At 44.6% G+C, this 17,349-nt stretch overlaps 1 protein-coding gene across 1 annotated transcript; it reads right to left on the minus strand.

Moving 5' to 3' along the window:
• Positions 1-463: 463 nt before the first annotated feature.
• On the minus strand, positions 464-17,148 carry LOC146190101 (sodium-dependent dopamine transporter-like). The gene is made up of 11 exons (XM_084605417.1): positions 16,986-17,148; positions 16,739-16,865; positions 13,957-14,091; positions 12,502-12,605; positions 12,175-12,299; positions 8,519-8,635; positions 7,056-7,171; positions 5,627-5,723; positions 4,914-5,014; positions 2,238-2,384; positions 464-661 (listed from the first exon to the last, which is right to left on the minus strand). The coding sequence occupies exons 3-11, from the start codon at positions 14,047-14,049 to the stop codon at positions 464-466; spliced, it is 1,098 nt and encodes a 365-aa protein (XP_084461543.1). The 5' UTR covers positions 14,050-14,091; positions 16,739-16,865; positions 16,986-17,148.
• Between the last annotated feature and the right edge of the window lie 201 nt (positions 17,149-17,349).

Here is a 17,349-nt window from a genome sequence, read left to right on the forward strand (position 1 = left end):
TAAACCATTTTGTGGGCTTTAAGAATCTGAAAAACGATGTGTAAGTAGAAGATAGAGGAAGGCACTTTTTTCAGTGTCACGTCAGCTTTTACTGAAATTACGACAGTGTCTTAATAGCTCTCTCGTACGCAGACTTACGCCTCCAACGTATGAATGGTGCACCCTTTCTCGACGCTTCCATGGGCTCAGATATCACGTTGACATGCTGGGCGCAAGAGTCTCTGAAAAGGGCGTTTAGTATTCTCGAACCAGAAACGCAACGTGATTGAATAATTGCCTTATTTCTCAAGCACACGGGAGTTAACTAAAGTACAACTTTAACATCAACATTATGCTGAATATTTCTTCATTCTATTGCACAGTTTGGCTTCAAGAGCCTAATTTGTCGTCTGCAATTTTCAAAATAAGCTTTTTCGTCACTGCAGTATGACTAGGATTTTGTGCTGTTCGAAAGTCACTATGCTCACGGCAGTCTTACACGTTTATCCGGCGACTGAGACGGAGATGCCGGACACGGTGGAAACTGCACAGACTCCGGCGAGGGAGAAGCCAGGTCTTGCAGCTGAGTGTCTTCGGCAACCAGCTGCTGGCGGTACACCATGGCCTCCTCCCAGCCGTCCGGTACCCAGGTCGGTAGAGGGAGCAGGCACTCCCGGAAACTCTGAACGGGTTTTATACGCGTCGAGTGAAAAGCTCACTGCACCTTCGTGAGATAAGTGAAAGAAATGCCATGGCCTATGAACCGGGCGAAAAAATTACTAAATTTAGCTGACTTAAACCACGTGTTCACTGAGTTGTTACAGCCATTAAGACATATCGAAAAATGTCCACAGGTGATCTATGCGGCCCATACGGTAACGCAAGCCTCAGCATGAGTGTTGCACCCGCAAAGAGCAGCCTCTACCAGTAACGTGTAGAGACTGCGCGAGTGGTTGGCATATCGTCGTATGGCAATCAGTACCAGTCTGCACTGTCCCGGACCATTCCAGCAACAGTCTGATAGACCGCAGCCCGCCTCACTCTCTACCACTATGTTCTGATTGGAGACCACGGTTTCTCTATTGCCGCCCATATCTACTCCATTCTTCACTGAAGGTAGATACGAACAATCCCATCTCTACCCTTTCCCTCCTGTCTACCAAGTCGTGGCACGGACAGAGACAAGTTATTTTTTACTATTTTTGGATGGCCTTACCAAATCAAGTCTTGCCATGGCGCCGCCCATGCTCTGCGATAGCGGGCGTTTGAACGTTGATGCATTGAAACATTGTCTCAGTACAAGTTGGGTTTTCGGAGGAATGCAGTCTAGGCTGCTGATATAAAAGCTTGAACGCGTCGAAAACCGCGCTGCAAGATCTGTTTCTGGTAATTATAACTTCCATAGCAGTATTACATTAATTAAAGAGAACCTTGGTTGGAAAACACTAGCACACCGCTGATTAACTGCAAAATTGGAACTTTTTTTCCGAATTTACTCTAGTCCAACAGCAATAAATAAGAACTTGTACATTTTTCCTCTGCTTTTCATCTCTAAACGAGGTGATCGCGAGCTGAAAGTTCTTAAAATGCGCTGTCGAACTGATGTCTGCGGTTATTTATTTTTTCCTCATGCTTTCGACACTGGAATAAGCTTTCCAACAGCATCAGTGAATGTAAACATGTTGAGAGTTTCAGTCTTCACTGTCCCACAGTCTGCCGTACATTCATATCATCCCGTTTAATTCATATCTTTTGATTGGCATTGCGCTTCATGTGATAGTGTACCGTTTTTATTTACTGTGTTGTGAATTTTTCGAATTTTGCTCCGCGGTGCCCTGAAGACCATTTGCCGTCGAGATGACATATCTATGTGACGTATTTTGTTACTTTCTCGCTTTTACCAACTCTGCTTAGCTGTTTTAGGTTTTTGTCACACTTCCATTTAAGCCGCATGTTTTCTTAAAATTGTCCCCCCCCCCTCCCCCCCTTTCAATAATGCCCTTGAGGTGCTGCAGGTACTTGTATAAATAAATAAAAAGTTCTGCCGAAGTTGCTGGTGGGTATAAGCCACAGCAAGCTTACCCGTCTAACGTAACGATTCAATTTCCTCAGCTCCAAGTGAATGCGGATTTGCGTTCCTACAACTTTGAATGCTCTCGCAAAGTCGGGAGAAAAGTGGGTTAGGAAACTTCACAGTGATGTCCTGTCTATAGTTGTCGTGCTTGCCTACCAAAACAAGAACCGGCTGCTCTGCTCACCAGTTTCGTGCAGACCATGAAGACGACTGCGCACACTGGAATAAAGCTGAGCTCCAGTGCAGATACCCAGACAATCAGCATGTTCAGCAGAGCCGGGTAACGCCTGTCCTGCGACTGTACGGTTATCAGCCTGGCCGACAGCAACGCCTGCACATAGATCGGTACTTCCATTTAGAGAGTAGCCCAATGCGATTAAGGCAGTTGAAAGGAAGCATGCAGAAATTAATAGGCATGTTTTTCTTCGAACGTATTTAATGCAACTCGCTACACGAATACGTCGCCGTGTCGATCGCTTAAAGTACTTGTGGAATATCCTGCACAATTTTTGTAAGTTTTAACAGCTATGCCTCGAAGCAGTGGCTCTGTGATTAGGGCGCTCGAATACTGAACCCAATGATGCGGGATTTAATCCCTGCTGCGGCGCCTTTTTTTCGATGGAGGCGAAAAGCAAAGAACCCGTAAGCTATGAGATGTTAGCGCATGGTAAAAACTCCAGGAGTCTAAATTTTTGGAAATCTCCACTGCGGCGTCTCATAGCCCGAGTCGCTTTGAGACGTTACGCCCCACACACCGACCAAACAGCTATGCGGTTAAAGGAGTCACTGCACCAATTTCGGTAAATAAACTGCTTATTGCATCTTATTTATGATATGTCAAGCAACTGAACCTCAATGGTTCAGCTCCATCGAACATGCAGATAGTTTTAAAAGCTGTACTTTCTTTTCTTCGTGAGCAGCTTGCCGATCTGGCAACTGGCGCAGCTGGTGACGGCATAAACCGACGCCATGCCATCTGCTGCATGTTCTGAACACGAGCAGCAGCGACCACGGTTACGCTAAGCAGTGGTAGCCGATGTGGCGGACTAAACAGCAGTCATGCCGCTAACCACGGTTACCGTAACTGCGTTTCCGATCTCTGCTCACGCTTTTAATCTAGGAAATAAGGGTGCTTGCGGCGGCCGGGATTCAGGTGCACGTCGGCGACCGATTAAGAAAGGCATACGATGCTGGCACCGCTAGACCAAAGTACACATTGCACACTGAAACGCGTCTCAAAGGCAAAAAAATAAAATGCACTGCGTATAGAGTGCCTTCCGACGACGCTGTTATGCATTCTTCGAGTACCGCCACCTGCGCAGCAGCGTAGTGTATATGGTGCGACGCGCTACATCGAGGCACCCAATAATAACCTGTGTCATCTTAACAGTGCCGTTATATGCTTCATGTCCAAGTCTCGCCCCAGCCACATCACAAAAATAGACGATAAGCACATGAGGCTTACAACACCGGATGCCGCAAGCTTACGGCAATGGTGCTGCATGCGAGCACGGCGAACGACAACGCTCTGCTTCTCACTTATCCTCGCTAGGCCTAGATTACTTGGCATCGAAGCCACAGCGGACGTCACTCTGTAATCGTTCAGCAAAACGTTATAGTAAATGGAAGGTTCGATCATGAGAGTTACCCTAATCACCACTGTTTCGTAGTTACGTAAATGATTAATTTCGGCGACGCTTTAGCAGCAAAGCTACAAAGTGAAATAATACAGGCACAACCAACGAAAGCTGCTATGCGGCTATGGGCAAAAACTCCCACCCTATGGGGAAGCTTTTCTAAAGAAGCTTTCATTTTTTAGATTCCTTTTTTCCAGAACCTAATATTATTACGACAAAAACAAACTTTAACACGCTTTTCTGACACTGGCGCAAGGGATCCGCCGTTTCGCTGGCGTGGGCAGCTTGCGGTAGGCGTGGTATCAGACGATGGCGATGGTCACGCCAAAGGTGGATGTGTGAGCAAAAGCTAAATCGCGTTTTGCTATAATCTGTGTTCTGTTTTCTGAAACAAGCTGAGTACATTCATTGGGAATCATGCTGGCGTTTGAGCAAGCGCGACCACAGTACAGTTTACCGGCAGTTAATCGAAGCCGACACTGCAGCAGACTAAGCGGTGGCCGGTGTCGGTCTGTGAAGTCACCAAGCATTTCAACATGGCGATGGCTACCAGTGGGAGGAGCTTCGCAGTCTCAACTTTAGTCACTTATTTGGAAAAAATAATTCGTCTAGGGGGATCAAATTTCAAGAATAAAATAATAAAGTCCAGTATTACCTGCCACACTACAAAATTAATAAAATAGATGACCGTGGCAGGAATCGTTTAAGGAAAACATTGGAGTGTGCCGAGTAAATTGCGCCGCACTGACTGGTCAGCATGCAGTGACCTAACACGAGACATCGCAGATAAGGTCAATGCAAAACGCCAGGGCAATTGTACCCCACTGAGCGGTGTCCCAGTGACCGTATACTGTGACGAGGTGACAATAACTAAGAAAATATTTTCTGGATAAACGCAAACAACCCTCGCTAAATCTGGCCTTGCATTGTGGCAACCGCTCTATAAGTGAGTTTTGTTTTCAGTCTGAGGACATCCCTTTGAGAGGGTAACATTTGGTGAACTGATGCTGCCTCGTTCTGTTTTTTCAGCTCTCCCGTGATAAGGAGCCACTGACCACGTTGGCAAACGCGTTAAATAAAATGCCCGGGTATTCTGACATGCTCCATTGCATTGCTTAACAGTCATGAACTCTAAAGAGCTGTTTTCACTTATTGCAGGCCTTATACATTTACCAACGTGCCATAAATTCTGAAAACAAATCGCAAACTGAACAAATACTCACGACGATGACTACCGGAATAAGTGACGTCCAGCAGAGCTTCACGAAGAATCCTGGCTCCTCATTGGTCATGAGCCTGGAGTCGATGGCGAGCCTCTTGGGTCCTGAGAGCATGCGAGGAAATTATATTCTTAGCCTAGCCAACATTTTCCTGTGTGTTTCAGGACGAGTAAATTATATGTGAAATTACGCCACGGCGCTCCACCGTATTGCTATGGAGAAAATAAATTTTCATGTGAACGAAGCAGTTTTCTGCGCTGCTGTTTTACAATACCAGATCCGAGGCTTGGTTTATGAGGGGAAAAACGCTGAATTAGGTCAACTTTTGTTAAGTTGGAAATTAGTGCGGTCATAAACTAACGTAAAACTTTGCGAAGACCTCCACAAATTTCATCAATGCACACTGCCTCTTTACTGAAGGTACAAAAAGCAGTTTTCCGCGTCCTCACACTTGTTCACTTGAATATGGCAGATACTTTCGAAGCATACAGCGTGCTAAAAGACGCTAAAATTTCACAGGTTAAGTAAAACGGCTGAGTAAACTATGATTAGGATTAATTTTTAAGCCTTTATTCACATTTTCTGAGCTAACACTTGTCAGTTTAGCACGAACTCTTAAAGTCACCTTGTGCTTTACTCAGACGAACAAAACCCTGCAGTCGGATTAGATATTCGATCTGATAATGAATATCGAATGGAATGCCCGAGAAACTCACCGTAGAACTGGACGATAACGATGACCTCAACAGCCAGTATAATCAGGCGTTGGACATTCTGATTATAAGAGAGGATGGAAAATACCCTCGCTCCGCCCTGCAAGCAAACACAGACTATGAGAAATGAAACTGCATCATAACATTAAAATAACACAATTATTAGATGTTTAACAAATAATTTTTTAAATTACCTGGAATGGAAAATGAACAATAATTTCTCGAAAGCTGTTTCCAGGCTTTTTTCTAGACGCCCATCTCGTTCAATTTTCCCGTACACTTTTCCCTGTCGGGATCTAGAAAAGTAACTGAATTTAAATGCCTCGTTGTTCATTTTTCTCATGACATTTCATAGTCGCAACACGTTGATATCATAAGTAACAAATTTTTTAAACGTCGCGGATACTTCCACAATACATTCCATAAGGTTCCAAAATATGTCAAACTGCTATCATACATGATTCTTATCAGTCCATCTCTCTCTTAATTATGGTTATACCGTATGGAATCTTCATGCCAAATCAGATCAAAAATTAAATTCGGTTCAAAAGAAATCGGTACATTCGTCTTTCAGAACTACGGCCGGGAGTTTGCCCTCCTTCCTGTTATAAAGCTTCCGGTCTTACAGCAAAATCAAATCGCCACCGCTTACAATGCTTGAAACGTCTGCCCACAATTCAACTGAGCGCCTTCCTTCCCTAATTAATTATTTATTTCACTAATGAAACCTGTCATCACTACAAGTCCCACAACCAAAACCTTTCCATTTTTCTTGCTGCACTGAGGCGTTCAAACACAGCTTCTTTCCTCTGACTATTGTACTCTGGAATTCGCTGTCAAGAAACGCGTCCACTCACTACCCGTGGAACAGCTTTTGGTGGCCATGGCTTGTTAGCAAACTTAGTTTTTATTTATTTTTATGTATTTCTATTTTCTTTGTGACTTTTTCCCACCGACTCCGCCGCGGTGGCACAGTGTTTAAGGCGCTCGACAGCAGTTACCAAGGGTGCGGGTTCGAATCCCGGCCTCAGCGGCCGCTTTTCGATGGTGGCGGAAAGCAAGGCGCCCGCATGCTGCATGTTGTCAGTGCACGTTAAATAACTCCACGTGGTCGAAATTTCCGGAGTCCTCGACTACGGCTTCTCGCAGTTTGAGTCGCTTTGGGGCGTTAGACCCCATAAACCAAGCCAAACGTTTTCCTCGCCTTTCCCACTACAGCAATAGCCTCATCGAGGCTTCAGTATTTATGTACAAATAAATAAATAAATACAATTATAGTCCTAGGCATTATATGCCTGAAAATATTCCAGATTAAACTTCAAGTGCACTAAGCGACTGCAAGTTTATAAGCGGGTGAAGTCTTGTTGGTGGTACAGTTCTGCGCGTATATTGATGTGCATTGCTGAGCGGTGACACGAGTGCGTTCACTTACGGGGCTGCTGAGAGCCATGTTCAAGAAGAACAGAAATCCGCAGATGAAAAAGTGCGTCATCCTCCTGTTGACCAGCACCGGCGGATGACACGCGGACAGCACCTCGATGATGATGTCTGGCATGATCAGCTGCAAGATATATTTTTCTTAGAAAACATACGTGCTGTTCAATTCAAGACCCACAATTTGTTAGAAGATACATGTTCACAGCGCTTTCTTTAAAAAAAGGCACGCGTCGCTTAGCTAAAATCAAGAGAAATTTTGCGGCTGTGCTCTGGACTTCCGCACTCCTGGACAGTTAGGAACGCTGTGTTTAACCGTACGAAGTGCATCACATGAATTAAATGTCGAGTAAGGGTGCACGAATTGAATAATTTGAAGACAGAACTGAATACGAATAGTACTGCTTCGGTTTCGAATCGAGTAGCGAAAGAACGTATTGCAAATTACAGATCGAATACCTATTCATGTTGTTGTTCGTCGCTTCTGCGAATATCGCACACAGCGAATAATCGTGCCAAATAGCGAACTGTTGGTTACGCTATAACGGATCCAGTTAAAGCTGTATCAGCCGAAATATCCACCATATTTTCACCATTATGGGCCCACTGCAAGAAATATATTAACTGTGTGACCATGTTATGAGCATCACGAAATTACATTTGGCTATGTAACAAATAGAGCGGCCAAGACTCAAGGTTCACATGCAACAGTTATACACTGTTATGTGCATAACTATGTTATGTAAGTTATGTTATGTTATGTTATGTTATGTTATGTTATGTTATGTTATGTTGTGTACAGTTGCAAAAAAAAATACGTATATAGGTCGGTAAGGCGGGATTCGCTGACCCTGGGTGAACCAAGCTGCATCTCCCAACCTTGGACGCCATTTGATAGAGCGGTATGAGCAACGCGGCGTGCATCAGGCGTGTGGCTACCCTTATGGCCAATGGCGGAAGCAAGCTGTGTGCCGACGGCGCATGAAAACCGCCGTCTAACTGTGACGTGTCCGATTTAACCTTCGTATATGTTATTACAAAACTGTTCGGAAACCTGAAATTCGATAGAACTATACGTTAGGTAAAATCGAAGTTTCGAACATCGAACCGTACAGTAAGTTATTACATTTGACATTCGCCATTTTTCTACATTTCTGCATTCTTAAAGGCGAGGCCTGTAAGCGCATGTTTCGTCATGCAATGTCTGCATGCCTAATTTTCGAGACAGGGCTGTCCTATTTATGGACTGTTTTTATCGCACTCAGAACGGCACTGCATAAAAGAAACCGCGGTGAGTGCAGTTTTTAATTCGATCTTGACTTCCCTGTTGTTTTAAAGATGCCGCGAAAGCATGAATGCTTCACATTTATCACATGTCACCTGTATGGTTTCTGCGGAAGCCTAATGGTTTCATCGGGTTCAATAACTTGCGCACTTAATGCAGAAAGAGAGCATGGTTACTCACAAATTTGGGCAGCATCATCGAAACAACCCAGAGAGAATGGACACGGCTCCAGAACTCTGGATACGACCCGAGGCTGACAGCTTGGGGTGTGATGCTCACGATGAAGTTGAAATCTGCGATCGGTGTTAAGCGCAATGGTAAGGAACACGTGTGCATACTGGGCATCAAAACCGAGGTGGCAATTATTGAAATTTGTGGTAACAAACCCATTTATGGTGTAAATTTACTGCGCTAGTAATAAATCACGAAAATCGGGCCCTACGTTACGCTTTTCATTACCCTAGACGTCAAGAACAAATCGGGTAGAAGGCAATTCACAGTGAGATGTCAGAACGAGTGAACAGCATAGATTAGAGGTTAACAATTTCAGGGAGATCATTTCGACTGGAGTAGAAAAAATGCTACAGTATTTTTCCTTCATTTACTTTATTCTATTCCAGTTCCGATTCTGTACTCGGGCTCTCAATCTGTTGCATTTAGGGAATTATTTCATCTTCAATCATAATATCTTTTTATTCACTTTCATTTTCACTCGGTAATTATTAGTTCTGCCTCTCGGAAGGCCCCACCTGTTGTTGTTGGCAGGGGGAAGCTTCACGCAGACCCCTACGCTGGACAGCTTTCATTATCGCTGCTAGTGCCATTGTACTGAAATAAAATGGACTGCACTGAATTCCAGCTTCTTACGCCTACGTGAAACAGCACATTTCTAAATTATCTCCAGAACAAATTGAAATCCCCATAGGTAACGAAACTGCCAGAGGTGCGCTTGAGTCTGCAGGCGCGTGTTGAAATGCGAAAGCATTCGATTTCCGTGCCTAGTTCCGTTATGGGTTTTGAGTTTATTTGCTAAAAGGTCAAATTCAGACGAAGTCAAGTTTTGCGGCTCAAAGAACCGGCCCATCCAAATTTACAGGTTACCATTGAGTTGGCAATACTCAAATTACATTACAAATTACAGTCACATTTTGGGGGCCTAGAAGGACAAATTTTATAGGTGGCCAAAGTTTAAGTTACCATTGAGTTGGCCATGCAAACATTAGGTCAAATTCAGAAGAAGCCCGATTTCGCGGGTCTACAAAGGCCAAACTTCGAGAATAGCCCACCTAGTTTGGAGATCACTACTGAACAGGCCATACTCGAATTAGGTCGGACATCAATTTTGGTAAAATTCGAACGACGTTATATAGTGGAGGTCGAAGGGACGAATTCTTGGGGGTGGCCCTCTAAACTTTGAAGGGCACCTGCAATTTGGCCATAATCTGCATAAACAGGACACCAAATCTCGTACTATAATATGCAACGAATGACTGACAGTTCGTAAGGACACGTTTGACGACACGGTCTGTCCACAGGCTCTGCCTACGCCACCATGATCCAGAAAAGGCGTCCGCCCTAAAATGTTTAATTTTAATCTGAAATAAGAATAAGGGTCTGTGCAATTCAGCTAAAATGACAGGCTGCATTGATACCCCCTGCGTCCAGAACTCCAGAACCACTGCACTTGAGCCTAATCTACACTCTGCTGAAGCAAAACGACACTTGGACAGCAGTGCGAACGATTGATGTAAGAGAAAGGCCGATAGAAAGATTATATTACGAAAATCGCAATTGCAGCCAAGGGTCAGCTGCAACGTGCAAGGGTGATTGGGGATCATTGGATAATGCTTTATTCCTGCAATCTTTATTCTAAAAATACTACCAATACTACCCCCTAACTCGTTAGGTAGTACTGCAAGTTCCCTGTACAGTCGAGTAGTTGAAAAGACCGCGTACACCACGTGTTAACGACGCAGAGTGCACTCGTGTGGCCGGCAGTGATTGTACGTGCGAGCTGCTTCGTTGCTTTTCTGATTTTCCTTCCATCTGCTTTGTCGACTTACCGGACATTTTGGTAACTGAAGGGCTAGCCGAACCTTCGAAAAATATACAGAATGGACACGAGCTCGGCGTTTTCAAATCCAGAGAATTAATATTAAAATTAGCAAATACAACAAACCAGTGGCCTGGGGTAGACGGCAAGATAGTTACGCGAGAGGCAGCAAATATTTCAAATAGCCTTTTAGATCTGGACAAGCCTATGACTTAGTCCTAAGTTAAGAAATTTTGGAAATGAACCCAGCAAAAGCGTCTCAGCCAGGAGTTGCATCGACAAGCGATGACAAACGCTCGCAGATGCCTTGGCACAAATGAAAGTTTTGATGTAATATTAAAACCTCGTCAGGGTGCTGCACTTTCTCTTCATGGATGCAGTAATGAACTTCCTCACAGAGCAAGTGTCTTGAGGTACACTGCACGGTGACATCTCACTGTGTTCAAGGACCACGCAGAGTGCAGAAGCAAAGATAAATGAATACAAGAGGACACTAGAACAGCGAGGATTGAAAATTCTCCGAGGCAAGACAAGATTCTTAGCTATTTTTCCAGAATACATTAAGCGTGAAGAAGACAGGTTACATGAAACCATAATCAAGAGAATAGTAGTTTTTAATAAAATTGTCTCGACAGTTGAGGAGGAGGGGGAGAGACACAGGAAAGAAAGTCGTCTAGAAACTAACTGGGAAGGAAGAATTCGAAGACTATTTCAGCTAGATACATGCATCAAAACGATCACATCGTAGGCTAAAGGGCCAGATCTGTAAAAGAGACACGAAGATTTATGGAACCGTTAAATGAAGCCAGCGCGCAGAACGTGAAAGTAACACAAATCTGGTTTACTATGCCTGCTGTTCGGAGTGAGGAGGAAGAACACTGCCTGGAATAGCCATGTACAAGAGCTTCAAACATGCAAATACTGCAGAAATCTTCAACGAAGGCTGCGGTGATTTGAACATGCAATCAAGGACGGCGGATACGTTAGAATTATTGTTCTATGCTTTATATGGTTTAACCTCCCACAGCCACTCGCGTTATGAGGGACGCCATACTAGAGGGCTTCGGAAATTTCGACCGCCTGGGGGTTAGACGTGCACTCACCGCGGCGGCCGCCTCCATCGAGAACCGGTCGCCGCGGCCGGCATTCAATCCTGCATCGTTGGGTTTAGCATTAGATGACCTTAACCGCTTAGCTACCGTGGCAGGGCAGATTGGAGTTATTGTGATGAAGCCTACAGCTAGTGGGCAGAGGTAGAAAGACGAACCAGGAAGTTACGGCTTGACAATTTGTAGGAAGCTTCTAGGCGGATATACTCAAGAGGGCATGGGCTAATGATGGGTAAATTTTAGAGGACTCATCAACAACAGCGACATAAAGACGTGAAGACCGCACAATTCAAAGGAAGCTTCTAGGTCAAGCTTCTCAAGAGAGCATGGGTTACGGATAGGGTGCTGTTGCACATCAACAGCAACATGATGGCTGGACACTTCAGCGGAGTCCTCTAGGGTTAACCTACTCAAGATTGCATGGGTTAATAACAGGCCGACGTAAAGAAGGCACATCATAAACAGCGACATGATAGCTGAAGAACTTGGAGGAAGCGGTTAATGTCAAGCTTTAAAAGAGGGCATGAGTTAATGATAGGGCGAAGCGAAGAAGGCAAATAAAACAAATAATTTTATATAAAGGAGAGAGAGAAAACTTTAAACAGAATACAATTTGTATGCTTAGCTCAGCATTAAACCACCGCAATCTACTTGCATCATAAACACGTACCCGCATGCACCAGCATGTGCATTTTGATGCCCGTGCTGTCTGACAGGTGTCCCAGAAAGAGGAAGGAGACGATCGTGCAGATACTTTTGCTAGCCGTGTCCGCGACCAGCACGAACATCACGTCTCTGAGAAAACGTTGCGGAATACACAAAGAAAACAGCTTAATGGCCTCGCGATTTCCTTCGCGTTTTGTTGTATAAAGCCGCTGCGTACGTATGCAACATGAAGCTATAGACACTCCCGGGTTCGTAAACGCTTTATTCACAAATTTGCGCATGCATGCTTGCCCGAAACCCACTCGCACAGGGTATGTGCTGGAATGCTCACTCCTGAAATCTGTTCTTGAAGCAGTTCAGCCGCTCTGTGTTGAGGTAGATGGTTCCGGTAACGCCGACGCTCTCCAAAGACACGTAAAGGGCGTGGGACCACATCTGAGATAAAATTGCGACAGCAAATTAAAACAAGCTAGACGAATTAATTAGATAGATTGCCGCATGATCACTTCTTTTCTACATCATAGGCGTGCTGATATATCTTTATCTATTTGCAGAAAACTAACGTATTAGCCGCTGTCGTGAGAAAATTAGCCGAAATAAATTGATGCGATGTATACTCAATATAAACGCTATCTAGGAAGAAGATAGCGAATGTTCCGTACACTAACAAAGCCACTGAAAACATTTAAGTACTAAACTACTACTCCTGGCATAATATAGCAGAAAGCATGCGTGACGCAGATTTTTGAGGTGGAATCTACAACACACAGTACTGATGTTCGCTACACCCTTCGTGGTTATATCAGTATCCTGAAATGGCAAAATTGATGCTGACAGGATGTATGAAAGGTTACTTTATAACTGAGGTACGTGACAATGTAAATATCTGGATGACCTTTGTATGGTCGAGGATGTTTGCATCTTTCCACGACATGCACTATACTGCTGACGTTAGCAATTCTGCGCATCTTTGTGGTTCATACAAGACGCCAACGGCACGCCACATGCTTCTAAGCTAACGAGGTCGATACCGACTGCAGTGAGTGTTTTTTTTTGTTTTTTTTTTAGCTTGGGACCTGCAGCCAGTATCCACGTACGAAAATTAAAAGAGTTATTATAAAGTTGGGTTAGCAAGACCTAAATATTTTTTTCATTCTAAACATGAATTTTTAACGTAATTTAGAACAAAACGTAGCATTTCCTTTTCTGGAATTCCTCTAGCGGTCCAATGCAGTCGCTCTGGAGTTTAAAGGCGGCTGGGAATAACTTTAAAACTTGCTGCGCAGGTTACAGCAAAACTGAAAGTTTTATTTAAACGTTATGCTTATCGTAGAAAAGCAAATAAATAACATGAATATTGATAGTTTTCTAAACGGAGCTTGTCAGTGTCATGTTTTGTATTGCTGTATTTTTTTTTTAATAAACTGACGCAAAATTCGGAACAGCAGCGAACATGGGTGCGCAATTCGTGTTCTGTGCTTTTTCAAGTTTTTGTCAGTTTCTCCAAACCCAAAAGACTGCAAGACTGTGATGTATCGTAAACACTGGTTTCAAGCTCAAACGAAGAATTCTGTTAATGCTATGCTCTGAATACCAGGATATGTCAAATATTAATTCTTATTACGTGCTGCATTCCAAAATGTTGGTTTCAATTTGAAGCTAAACACTTTACTGATGCGCTCTTAACGTTGTCATAAAGTTCAAATCATTACGGTATAATCGCGCACGCGTATATTTCTCAACGTATCGGTCTACACGGAGGTCATTAGAAGGAAATCGCTCAAACCTCCAGATTGGCAGTGGATGTCCAGTTGGCGTGCAGGAGCATGTACAGTCCTCGCATCGAGCCTGAGAGAAAGGATGCCCGGGCCAGCAGCATCAGCGTGGTCAGCACGTGCAGGATGATAATGGCGTAGAAGAACTGCGTTTAAAAGCATGCATGAATTATCGCTCGTAACGAGGCCTGAGAACTACGGACCAAATCACACGTGATTAACCCGAGCGCCTACCTTGTTTCAACCTTACCGAGTCATCGCGCAACTAAAATACACCTGTTTTCGTTTTAAGGACACGAAGGAAAGCGTAGAATTGGCTTTTTTTTTATGCCTACGCCTTCTGGGCGAAAGTTGTGACCTATACCCACTAGCTCACTTTGCATATATACCCGCCCTTCCCTTGTATTCATGTGCCCCGCCGGGGTGGCGCAGTCAACCTCTTTGAAAAAAAACTAGAAAGACGCCCTGGCACGCTTTCCTTGGCAACAACGAAATTGGGCAACGCCCGCGCGAGCCTCACTTGGCACACAGTGCGCAAAAAGGGGTCGGTAACGTCGCGAAAGAAAATAAATCTATTTACAAGCTGGCGCACGAGTAAGTGGGCAAGCCCGAGACCTCCGTCTTTAATTGGCCGGAACAGGTTATCCCGACTACATCTTTCCCAGCTTGATGCCCATACAAACACAGCAAAGATTCGGTGTAGCTTTTGAACACTCAACCTAGAACAATGAAGTGCTTGCATGACGTACCACACCTTGGCAACAAAAAATAGATTGCAGTGTTCGAATTCTGTCAGCTCGCTTCTCGACAGAATACTTAAGTTCAGTGAAAAAGAAGAACCTGTATAAAGCTGTTCGTGACGACTTCTTCTCTGTTCCTGTGTACAGAGCCTCTAGGTCAAAGTCAAGACGTACTGAAGCGTGTCAAAAGAATGCCAGTTTCTCCTGGGGTAAAGACGTGTTTCTTTAAGTTACATACAGGAACATTATCGGTACAAGCTTTTTTTGAAAGCAAGGGCTTTTATCTGCCATGGGGTTCACTTTGCTTAATATGTAAACAACCAGAGACAATAGACCATGTATTTCTGCACTGTTGGGAGGGCGTCTATTTTTGGGATGTGCTGCAACGAACTTTTAAAAAAGAATTACCATTAGACTCATACGGGATTAGATTCCTGCCAACTGAAAATAATTATGGGATTCCACTTGATACGGTTATGCTAATAGGCCTGCACAGTCTATGGCGGTCCAGAATGGCGGGTTTTCACTGTGACCCTGACGCCCGCCCTGCAAGGCTCTACTTTCGCGAGAGTATACACGCATTGGTTGAAATGCACAAATTGAAGACCACTGTGCCAGACTGGATTTCAAGAGTCGAACCACTATGCGAGCTGAAGGAATTTTAACTTGGCAAAGGCAACTCGTATGAGCCTGCCGGCGGCTTCTGTATTAACAGTGCCATGCTTGTGGTAACCGCTCTGCTGTGAGCATTCTGTTTGTAGCGCGTTTTTGTTGGTTTTGTTTTGTGTTGGTGATGACTGACAATAAAGAAAAAAAAAAGCCGGGGTGGCGCAGTGGTTACGGCGCTCGACTACTGTTCCCAGGGTGCGGGATCGAATCCCGGCCTCGGCGGCTGCTTTTCGATGGAGGCGAAAAGAAAGGCGCCCGTGTGCTGTGCGATGTCAGTGCACGTTAAAGAACCCCAGGTGGTCGAAATTTCCGGAGTCCTTCACTACGGCGTCTCTCATAGGCTGAGTTGCTTTGGGACGTTAAACCCTACAAACCACAAACCTTGTATTGATTTCGACCTATTTGTATTTTTTTGTCGCAGAATAAGAAGCAAAACCGGCTGCGCGTACACGACTGCTTCTTTCATTATCAACAATTCTTGTCCTCACACCTCTTACCCGTACCTTTACTCGAAAGCATCAGAAAAAAGTAAAGTTGCACGTTTATCTTCGTAATGCTACATGAAGCTCCTTTCTAAGCTTAACCTGCTAAACGTTAACGCACCCCCAAGATATGTGTTGCCTTTTATCGCTAATCTAGGTGCCGAAATCTTCGTAATGCTACTTGAAGCTACTTTCTAAGCTTAACGTGCTAAACGTTAACGCACCTCCAAGATATGTGCTGCCTTTTATCGCTAATCTAGATGCCGATTTACGAGTCGCAGGAAGGAGTTACATTATCTTGGAATGCAGGCTGGCTGGCTTTAGGCTCTACCTACATTACTGCTTAGTACCTTTCGAAGTTATTATTCGAAAAACATGAGCACGACTTCAGCGCAACGAAGATAGCAGCTGGCTGGGATCGCGACACAGCGTTTGCTGGAGAACTGGAAGACGTTAACAGCACTGCGCAGATGCTGCGGTCTAAAATTTCGGGCGGCACTAAAGCCTTCTTACGCGCCGCAATGCGAAAGCATTTCTCTTCGATTGCTGGTAGGGTTGTACGCTTGTGTCCACACTCCAAATGCGCTGTGTTGTACTCAGTTTCGCCAACGCTTGGCGTTTCAGACATGTATAGCTACATTGAGCTGTTATGACGTCAGCAACTGTAACCCTATGACTATCACTATGACTAGCCATGACTGACTAACGAGGACTATAACTAATCAAATCATATTTATTATGATTAGTGATCAGTGATTGATTTCATTATTATCGATCTCTGGGTGATTAACAGGTGCGAAGGACGTTTACTGGTTACACTTTCTGGTCACAAGCAGCATGAGGCAAAAAAGGTTTTCGCCTGAGAAACAGGGGCGTCGCTGACTCGTCTATAAACGGCTTACCGCCTTCAACCTGAGGATCCCCCGGTGCGCTATGGCGAACACCAGAACCCAGATAAGAGCTACGACAAATATGGGCTCCGCTCTGGACGCGTCGTACGAGGACTGCTCCCAGGTATGCGACCGACGGCTGCGTTCAAGAAAGCAAGAAAATCTGCGATTGTTTATCGTTTCTCGGCCTTACTATTCGTGTCGTTAAGCCAGAATAAACCACGCCCTCGTTCCAAGGCGTCGAGGCGCGAGCGCTCACAAGTCGTACGGCGGCGCGGTGTCCGGCAGGTCTGGGATGCAGGCTTCGGCCGCCTTCTTGTAGGTCCTGACATCCACCAGCAGAACCTCGTCACTAATGGCGAGGGGAAGGCCCTCAGTTACTTCGTCGAGGTGGAAGCCGCCCGACAGGTGCCGCCTAATCTCTTGGCAGGGAATCTGTGAAAGCATGCATATTTGGTAGTCTCTACGTAATGCGTTCCTCACATTATTGAAAAAAGATCGAGGAATCAACTAAGAAAGAGCTAACAATCTTATATGGTTGTCACGCAAACCATTAGTTTTTTAGTAGCTGGAGGTAGTAAAATCAAAATTATAGTGAAGGCTTTCACCGCACGAAGCAACTA

This window comes from Amblyomma maculatum, chromosome 5, assembly GCF_055883805.1.
Source record: "Amblyomma maculatum isolate TAMU_Amacu chromosome 5, ASM5588380v1, whole genome shotgun sequence".
Taxonomy (NCBI): domain Eukaryota; kingdom Metazoa; phylum Arthropoda; class Arachnida; order Ixodida; family Ixodidae; genus Amblyomma; species Amblyomma maculatum.